This window comes from Gouania willdenowi, chromosome 12, assembly GCF_900634775.1.
Source record: "Gouania willdenowi chromosome 12, fGouWil2.1, whole genome shotgun sequence".
NCBI classification, from domain to species: Eukaryota; Metazoa; Chordata; class Actinopteri; order Blenniiformes; family Gobiesocidae; genus Gouania; species Gouania willdenowi.
The window spans coordinates 1,769,183-1,779,374 of NC_041055.1; the positions used below are offsets into that span (position 1 = coordinate 1,769,183).

At 35.9% G+C, this 10,192-nt stretch overlaps 1 protein-coding gene across 2 annotated transcripts; it reads right to left on the reverse strand.

Moving 5' to 3' along the window:
- Nucleotides 1-606: 606 nt before the first annotated feature.
- On the reverse strand, nt 607-7,558 carry LOC114473608 (homeobox protein orthopedia B-like). 2 transcript variants are annotated; one of them, XM_028463343.1, is made up of 4 exons: nt 7,457-7,558; nt 6,714-7,135; nt 5,898-5,933; nt 607-1,612 (listed from the first exon to the last, which is right to left on the reverse strand). In XM_028463343.1, exons 1-4 carry the CDS (start codon nt 7,530-7,532, stop codon nt 1,124-1,126), a joined length of 1,023 nt encoding a protein of 340 aa, XP_028319144.1. In that variant the 5' UTR covers nt 7,533-7,558; the 3' UTR covers nt 607-1,123. The 2 variants fall into 2 exon arrangements, with proteins under 2 accessions (XP_028319144.1, XP_028319145.1); XM_028463344.1 differs by lacking the exon at nt 5,898-5,933.
- Nucleotides 7,559-10,192: the final 2,634 nt, after the last annotated feature.

Consider the following 10,192-nt stretch of genomic DNA (forward strand, 5'->3'; position numbering starts at 1 on the left):
ATGGTATTATAAATCAGGGTTCTCAACCTTGGGGTCGTGAGACACTGGGAGGAGGTCGTCAGATGCCTTCAAGAACAATTTCAGATCATTTTTGCTCATTTTTACCACTTTTCTGCAGCTTCACCAAACTTTCCATATTTTAATCTATTTTTATCACTTTTTTTGCTCCTTTTAATGTATTTTTGTTACATTTCTCTCATTTCTGACACTTCTACATCACATTTAATGCCCTTTCTGCACATTTTTTCCACTTTCCAGTCATGTTCAGCACTTATAAACCTTTTCCACCTAATGTCACATATGTTGATTTTTGCAAGTTTCACCACATTAATGTCCATTATTTGCCAGTTTCAACTAATTGTTCAAATATTGACACTTTTTACCACCTTTTCTGTCTGTTTTTGTCCACTTTAATCTGCAACTTTTAACCAATTACTGTGGTTTTTAAAATCCTGTTTCACCATCTTTTCCACCATTTTTGGTCACTTTGAACTATTTTATTAGTGATTAAAACCAGGATTTCCATCTTTAAGATGACTATAATAATAATAATAATAAACGTTCCTGGATAACAGTGGATATTATTCAGATGAATAAATAAATGTGGTTATCACAGATTCATAGAACAATGGACCATCATTTTACTGACTTTATGGATGGACCCCAAAAATCTCTCTTTTATTCCCCCTTATAGATGGTCCTGTCTCCACATGACTGTTCTAGAATGTTCAGCTACAGTTGGGGGTGAAAAGGTTGAGAACCACTGTAATAAATGACCAGTTTTCCTGCTACTTTAACTGTGAGACCTGAGGATGTACTGACGGTGTCCCTCCTCGTGGATGTGGATGTGCACGAGCAGCGGTGGGGGTGGGGTGGGGTAGGCGGAGGGATCTGTCGGAGACCCTAACATCCACAGAACCCCTCCTCCGTCCTGTGTGTGATCATGAATCAATAATAAATAAATAAATACATGCGCGTTGATGATGAGTGAGAGCTGACACAGGCTCGTCCTCTGGAGACGCACAGCGCATGTCCGAGTCCCGGTGCGCACGAGCTCAGGATGGACTGGATGATGGGACCAGGATGGAGATCAGGTTCCAGGACCAGGAGCTTGCAGTCTAGTCTAAGTGAAGCTCATGGACACTGTGTGCTCGAGCGCTTTGCGTCGCAGTGACGCGATGCTCGTGCCTCTCCACATGTCACTGTCCGGAGAGCTGCACAGCTGCGGGGAGCCCCCCACGTTGGAGGCGGACACCATGCCGGGGAAGGTGGGCTGGTACAGGTGCGACTGCAGCCCGGAGCCGTTGGACGACATGTTCGAGAGGCCCATGGAGGTGGGCGGAGGCCCCGCCCCCAGGCTGCACTGCGACAGGGACTGGGCCATGGACTGCTGGCGGCCCAGGGCGGGGGGCAGCTGCAGCTGGGACACGCCCGGCATGCCCGCCGTGGCCCAGCGGGTGTCGTTGGCGTGGAAGGAGCACAGGCCGTCGCCCATGGCGGAGGGGAACTGGTGCAGGCCGTGGTGGGTGGGCAGCAGGGTCCCCGGGGCCCGGAACACGTTGGTGGTCTTCTTACGCTTCTTCCACTTAGCGCGACGGTTCTGGAACCAGACCTGCATGCACAGAGAGATCGGGTCACACCGGGTCAGAGTCTACTTCCAGTGTTTGCTTTATTCACATCTGTCAAACTCAAGGCCCGGGGGCCAAATACGGCCCTTTAGAGAGTCAAATTAGGCCCCCTCGAGAAAGTAAAAATGACAGAAAAAACATGAACTATTTTGTAAATTACCAACTAATTCAGATATTTCAGCAATACAAAAACGATCAATTCAAATCCACAAGATTTGCAGAGCTCGTTTTCCACTTCTTATGTCACATGACGGCAGTTATTTATAATCTCAAATTGTTGAAAGAACTCTAAATTTTCCGAAATCTAGCAAATTTTCCTCAATTTATTCCACAAAATGTTCCCAAATCCTGCAGCAGGCACTGATATACTCAGATATTTTATCATTTATGTATCATTTATACATGGAAGTGCAAACCAGAACACATTCATGTTTACTTTGCTTATTTTGGTTATTTTATTTTCAACAGTTCTGGAACCAGGGCACAGAGACACTGGGTGATATACTGTAGGGCTGTAAAATTAATCCATTTTATTTGGCACCATTAAATTCACATTTAAAAAAACGGGTTTTGCACTCTGTCATAATGTATTTATTTCATTAGCCTTTGGTACATTTTAAATACTTGGGTTAATTTTTTTTAAACGTGTTTTTAGAATAATTCTTATTTAAAGTTTCATTTTGCACTGTAAACTGTACATATTGTTTGTTTAAAAGTAGTGTAATAAAAACAGATTTTTATCCTAACATAATAAATAATTGTGATTATAATGGTGATCACAATATTGATCAAAAATAATCGTGAATATAATTTGGGCCATAATCGTGCAGCCCTAGGTCGGAATATTTGTGTCAAACTTAAGGCGTGGGGACCAAATCCGGCCTTCAGGGGTTCTCAACTGGTCTCACCCTGGGACCCACATTTTGTCACGGTCATAAAATCATGACCCACTTTTTTTTTAGAATTCAACCAACCAAATTTAGTGTTTCAAAAATATCTGTTGATAACAAACACATATATAATCTTTTTTTTAAACATAAATCTATGTATTTTCCTGTGAAACGGGCATTTCATAGCATGTCTGTCCAAAGAAATGTTTCTTTCAAAATAAAAGACAAGTTCGACTTGAGAGACATTATTTATTTAGTTTTGATCAGTTGTCCAAGACCCACCAAAATCCAAATGTCCCCAAATCAGGTAAATTTAAGTGAAGATGTAGCAGGGACTGACATACTCAGATATTTTATCATTTATCTATCATTTATATATCATTTATATATCATTTATATATCATTTATAAGTGCTGGAAATGCAAACCAGGGCACATTAATGTTAACTTTGCTTATTTTTCCACCTAAAATCTGTGGCCCACTTAAGGTCAAACTGGTCCGTATTTGGCCCCCGAACCATGCAGAATGAGTTGGACACCTCTGGCTTAATTAATTTATCATTATCACTGTGCGTTAAAGATATTTCATCTTCTCTCTATGGTCGGGACCAAAAACCTGATCCTAATGGCATGTTACAGAATAATGAAACAATATTAATTATAATAATGATAATTATTATTATTATTATTATTATTATTATTGTTATTATTGCTAAGGGAATACAAATAAATAAATAAGGAAAGGCCAACAGTGCATAATTGTCATCATCATCACCTGCATTATATTAAAAATATATGTAGCTTTATGGTTTATTTGTCGACATTAAATCGTGATAAATGAACCCTTTAAAAACATTTTCTCAGTAGCTGTAATTCTATGTGTGTAGTTCACTCTAAAGTTATCGTATGTGTTTTATTTTATTTATATATATATATATGTGTGAAGGAAAAATTTCCATTTTTGCCCCAATATTTACATTTATATGATATAATCTGCATTTGATTAAATAAGACATTGATTGTAAATTCATGACAAACTATAATGAAATAACACGTTTCAAACACGAGTCGGTTTTAGGATAAACAATAACTACTTTACATTTTTTATTGTACTTCACAAAACAATGAAGACACGATGACGTATAAGGCTGTGGTTCAGAGATTTATTATCAGTTAAAATTATTATTTTTAGTAGCATTAGTATTAAGGATGAGCATATTTCTTTTATATACGTATACATTACTCACATGTTATTATTATTATTATAAATCTGAAAATACCCATTCCCTTTGCACTGCACATAATTATATTATTTATTATTTTTAGTTCTTTATTTACCAGCTTTATAATTTCGTTGTGACCCATAATAATAATCTCTATTATATTCCATATTTTGATTGTAGTATTATTGATAAAATAAAACAAATTTCAAGGACATTTGTAATAGTTTATTAAATATAAATTATTTTACTGTTATCGTTATAATTGGTAGCTATTTCCCACGTATATTATTTGTTTATTGTGTTTCTATGGGAATATATTCTTCAAATAAATATTTTTAAATGGAGTGTTTTTTGTTGTCACTCCTTATATTTTATTATTATTATTATTATTTCATTTCGTTACTGCACTGTTATCCTTGTTCTAGTCTTTTTTCTCAACAATTATTGTTGCGCCAAAACAACTTCCTCGTATTGTTTTAAATCTATAAGTGGAAATAAAACGTATTCTGATCATTTATTAGTTGTTTGCAGATGTGGTCAAATCTGTTGTTTAAATTAATGAATTAATTTTTACTCATCCATGCGTAAAATATTCCAAAGTTGAATGAAGAATTCATACTTCTAATAATAATATACTGTATATATATATATATATATAACAGAAAGATGTTACACATGTGAAATGTTCTTCCATTTCTAACAGAGTAATTGCTTTGTCTGCAGTGTCTCTAATAAAGATACAGTTGAGGATATTGTTTGCTGCTTTATTCCACTGAGCAGGTGATTAATGTGAGGAGGAGAAAGTCTCTGCGTATCCAGCCGTGAAATGTATTAGAGCTGCACCAGGAAAGGAAAACGCAATCCTTCATCCTGAGTCCACATCCTCCTCCTCCTCCTCCTCCTCCTCCTCATGGTTACATTTAATACTGCAAACTGTGCAATAACATCACCCTCTTCTATTGGACTTTACGCAGCATAACTAGCAAAATAAAGCACAGAAAAACTACAGAAAACCATCATCTTTAGTTCTTAAAAACAGTAATAAAGGTCAGCACTGACTCTAATGTTGATGTATTAAAGGAAACAGAAATAAAACGTGGATTCACCTCAATTTATCATCAGAATAGTTGAAAAATGTTGATCATTTTTAAAAGACATTTCAATAAAAAGACAAAAATCCATTTGAGGGATTGTGTTATCTGCGTAATTAGTCTTTAAATGTTATATTTCTACATAAAATAACAGGCATTGTTTGACTGTATTATATTTGTTTTAGTTTCTTTCTTTCATTCGAAAAATTTCTGGAGCGTCTGTTTAAAAAAAAAGCATTTATATGAATAAAGTATATCGGATTCTGATTCTGTGACGTTAAACAATTTATTTATATTATGTATATTTTCATTTGTAAAAAATGTTTTTTGTTTTGAAATACGGAAAAAAATTATTTATTACTGTAATGACAATATTTTTTAAATGTAAACATCATTGAATGATTGTGATTGTGCATATATATAAAACTGAATTAACTTTAAGAAATTATTTTCTATATATATATATATATATATACCCATATTTGTAGCTATATATAATTGATTTGAAACATGAGGTTTTAAATAATCTCGATTTTAAATGTTAAATTAATTAATCAAACCAAAAAATATCTGGTAACATGCACAAATATTTGAACGAGTCAAATGTGTATTATATTGAAATTGTTTGTTTTTTTTTTTATTCAGATTTTTTTATATTCATTTTAATCTGTTTTTATTTGTTCGTGTTTCAAATCTTGTAAATATATAATATAAAATAAACATTTTTTAAACACGCGTGTTTGTTATTTTCTTCTGATAATTTCGTTCTTTGATGATAATAAATGACTTTTTCCCATCGGATTTAAACCCGATGTGTAATTTACCTCTAAATTAATGACGTTATTTGTTCATTTTGAGTTATTCCGTTGAAAAATTGTTACTTTTGCAGAGCAATGTTGATTTAAATGCTAATAAATTACAACCAAATCGGAAAATAAATTGGTTTATTTGTTATCTTGCCACATTAGATTTAAATTAAGATGAATGACACAGTGAAATGACCTGAGTCAGCTGACAAATACACATTTCTTTTAAATTATCCTTCGTGTTTATTTTGCACACTAACCTGAATGCTTTTTTCTCCCGCTGAGAGCCGCTGACCCTTCAAAGTAAAGTGCAAAATTCAAACGTATTAGTTACTGTATTTTCTGAGGCACGAGGATCTGTCCTCATGCTTTAATACAAATTCACATTATTTCACTGATGTTTACAGAATGTTTTTATTGAAGGCATGCAGCTGGGCTATTTCACTTTATTCGTTACGTTTTTGGTTTTTTATTCTTATACACACTGTTTCAGATGAGTTTTCTATATATTGTTTTAATTGCACTGTTTTTATATTATTTATGTACTAATTTGGATGAGTTAATGTATTTTAACACATGACTTTGGACTAAACACGTATATTCGTAACCGTTTTCTAACGAAGTTATTGTTTTTTCGCTGAGCCTTTTCTCCCACTGACCCTTCAAAGTAAAGTGTAAAATTCAAACGTATGAGATACTGTATTTGCTGAGGCACAAGGATCTGTCCTCATGCTTTATTACAAATTCACATTATTTCAGTGACGTTTACAGAATTTTACTGAAGCCTAGCATGGGCTGTTTCACTATTTTTCGTAACATTTTTAGTTTATTATTATTATACAGACGCGTTTTCTTTGTTTTTTTAATTGTATATTGTTTATATATTATTTATGTACTGACATGGATGAGTTAATGTATATTTCACAATTTTAACACACATTATAAAGCTGATTTTTGGACTAAACACGGATAGAATTTGTCCGTTTTCTAACGAAATAAGGTTTTTCCCGCTGAGGCGCGTGTGTGTGTGCGCGTGTGTGTCGTGCATTTTGTGCAGATTGCAAACTCGCACTGACCTGCACGCGGGACTCGGTGAGGCCGATGCGCAGCGCCAGCTCCTCGCGCATGAAGATGTCCGGGTAGTGCGTCTTAGCGAAGCTGCGCTCGAGCTCGTTGAGCTGCGCAGGCGTGAAGCGGGTCCGGTGGCGCTTCTGCTTCTGGGACGATTGGTTCTGGTTCTGGTTCTGGTTCTGTTGTTGTTTCTCCTGATCTTTACTGTTGTTGTTGTTGCTGTTGCTGTTCACCTGAACCACCGGGTTAGCTTGTCCTCCTCCTCCTCCTCCGTCCTCGCCCGGAGGCAGCATCGTGGTCCCCTCCACCACCACCCCGTCCGGACCCGAGCCCAGCTCCCCGCAGTGACCCGGGTCAGGCCCCCCGCTGCCCACCCTGCACTTTAACGCCTCCCTGTGCCCCAGCAGCTCCGCGGCATCCTTCATCCCTGCGCAGAATCAGAACCGGGTCAGAACTCATCATCAAACACTAAGTAAAAACACATAAATGTGAACATTTAAACACACACACACACACACACACACATGCACTACTCCACTTTGCCTCTTAAATCCTTCTCACGCACCGCGCGCCAAAATCTGAGTTAAAACGCTCCGGTCCAATTACGCACTAATGTGGCGTTAATAAAAATAATAATTACGTTTCCAATGAATTACGCGCGTGTTTCGGAGCAGATAAGAGGCAGAAGTGACGACATTGAGCAGCGGAGAGAATAAAAAGGAGTATTAGAAGAAGTGACCCAGCTTACAGTAGAGTTGCAGACCGGAGTTTGGTGACGTTAACTCACCGAGGCGAGCGTCCAGGAGGTCGGCGTGAGAGAGCATTGCGCACCGCTCCAGAGCGAAATGCTACTCCACCACCTGCACCACCTGCACCACCCCCCCAAAAAAACCAAAACACCTATTTAGGAAATATAAAGATGGGCCTAAATGAAAGCAAATTCGGTTTGTGCTTAAAAGGGAGGCTCGTTGCATTATAATGTAGTTTAGAGGAAAGGGGAGGAGCTTAACGGCTCCTCCAAAGCACCACCAATCACAGCCCTCCAACCCCCTCCCCCTCCCTCCTCCATCCCACCTCTAATTGGCTTTGATTTCTCCTCCAAATTACATCCAATAAAATAAGCTGATTTAATATCAGAGCGAGGCTTCGACCCGGCGGAGGGACGTCGGATCACCACAATGTTGGTTTAATTGCGCGTGCTATTTTACACTACTTTGTTACTTTTTTACTAAACTAGAAACACTCCTATAATAATGTACTTCCACGGCACTCCCAGAATAAAACGCATTTCTTGTTAAATCCGTGATTTTATTGAAGCATTATCGTCCATTTGCTGCTCGAGCCCATTAATGTAATTACAAAGGGATCTATATTCTATTCTATTCGATTCGATTCTATTCTATTCGATTCTATTCTAGATATAAGGAGTGGAATCAGTGCGGATTAATGCTAATTTACAGCCATTTAGTCGCACAAAGGGAGGAGTAAATGATGTGAGGGCAGAATTAACTCAGACAACAGTGGAAAAGACACGAGAAATAAATCGACACGTAAGCGATTCCATTTGTTCTCTAAGAAATGAATAAAATCAAGTTTTGACCTGACAAATCATCTAAAATAACTAAAGGAATCATTTTTATTAAATTTACATACATAAAAAACGAAATCATTTAGATACTGCAAAATGTATAGTTTTTAAATTTCCCCACAGATATGTTAAATATAATATAAAAATAGAAAACTGAATTCATTTTAAGAAATCAAATCAAACATTAAAAACATTATTATTTTATTCTGAATAGCTATCAATTATTTTTCCAAATAACATTTTAAAGTGTAAATCTGAATTTAAGTGAGTTTAAAAAAAATACACATTATTTATTGTTTTTAACCATTTCTACCTTTTTTTTTTTTTTTTAAGTCTTCATTATTAAGATATCACAAAACAATATATATTCTTATTCCATTTTATAGATTTAAGTATTTCAACAAACTTAATGAACCAATATTACTGAATAATGACAGTAAAACAAGATTGTTTCCATCTTGTGTTTTTTAAAGTACTATTTCGTTTATTTACCATACAAATTTACCCCAAATACAAACGTTATAATACCTTTCATTTGTAGTTGTATTTCTTTTCTGTTTTTGTTCTATTAAATTTGTAAAAGGTGAAAGAAAAAAAACATTCTATGCTTAGGAAAAATAAACAAATAAATAAATAAATCAAAGTGAGGTGACGTGCGTAAATCAAAGCCGTTTATTTGGGTATTTAAGTCCGTGCGACGTTCAAGGACAAAGAGAGAATTAAGCTTCAAACAGATGCTGCTGATTTTAATTTATTATGGGCTGGAGAAAAAAAAAGAAAGTGACACAAAGGACGCGTCCGAGCGTGAACCTTTGGAGCTTCTGTTCTCCCTCTGCGCGTCTGTGCGTCTGTATCAGCGGGAACCGACGCACCGGCACCGGGACGGATTTCCTCCACATCTGACCCAAACCGGACCGGACCGGTCACATTTATACCATGAACTTTATTTATTTTCTCTCTGTGTGTCTGAGTGCGCGGATTTAATGTCGCCATCCATCCTTCATCCATCCTGATGGATGGTGTTTATTTATTTATTCATTTATTTTTAACAGCTGAGTTTTTATTGCTGCACAAACACCGACAATAAACGGCTGCAGCTCGTATTTTATTGTAGAAGCTTTAATGGGCCGATGATGGTGTCTGCAAATAAAACAGGAGACGGAACTCAGGAAGGGTACTGACACGCGCACCGCAACATGCACGCACGTGTATTTCTGTTGTTGTTTTGTATTTTTATTTTTTGGACATTCTGGGTATTTTTTAAAATCATTTTGTGTGTTTTATTGTTCTTTTTTTGTATTTCTGTTGTCGTTTTGTTGTTGTTTTCTATATTTTTGTTGTTCTAAAGGCATCTTGTGTGTTTCTGGAGTCAATTTGTGGAATTTTGTAGTCGTTTTGGATATTTTTGTTTCACTTTATATTTTTTGTTGTCGTTTTGTATATTTTTCTTTCATTTTGTGTATTTTGTTTGTGCACTCTGTTATTTCACATTTTTTTAATTATAATTTTGTGTATTTCTCTGTCATATTGTGTATACTCTACTGTCATTGTGTGTATAGGTTGTAATTTTGTATATTTTTCTGGATTCATTTTGTGCGTGTACACTCTTTTTCCTCTTTATAAATGTGAATAATATTAATATTGACTGTATAGCATTTATATATAATATAAATCACAATTAAAAATATAAATTCCTCATGAAAAATCCAAATCTGTTGTAAAATCTGTGTAATTCTAGTCACAGTAGTGAGTTTACAAAGGTTTAAATTCAATTGAACTTTATTTATTTAGCGACAGAATAAAGCTAATGGTTGTGTATCCTCAGCCTCACGTCATCCATCTTCCACTGATAGAAATAAAACTAGACAAACAAACAAGCCCCGCCCCCTCTTTGTA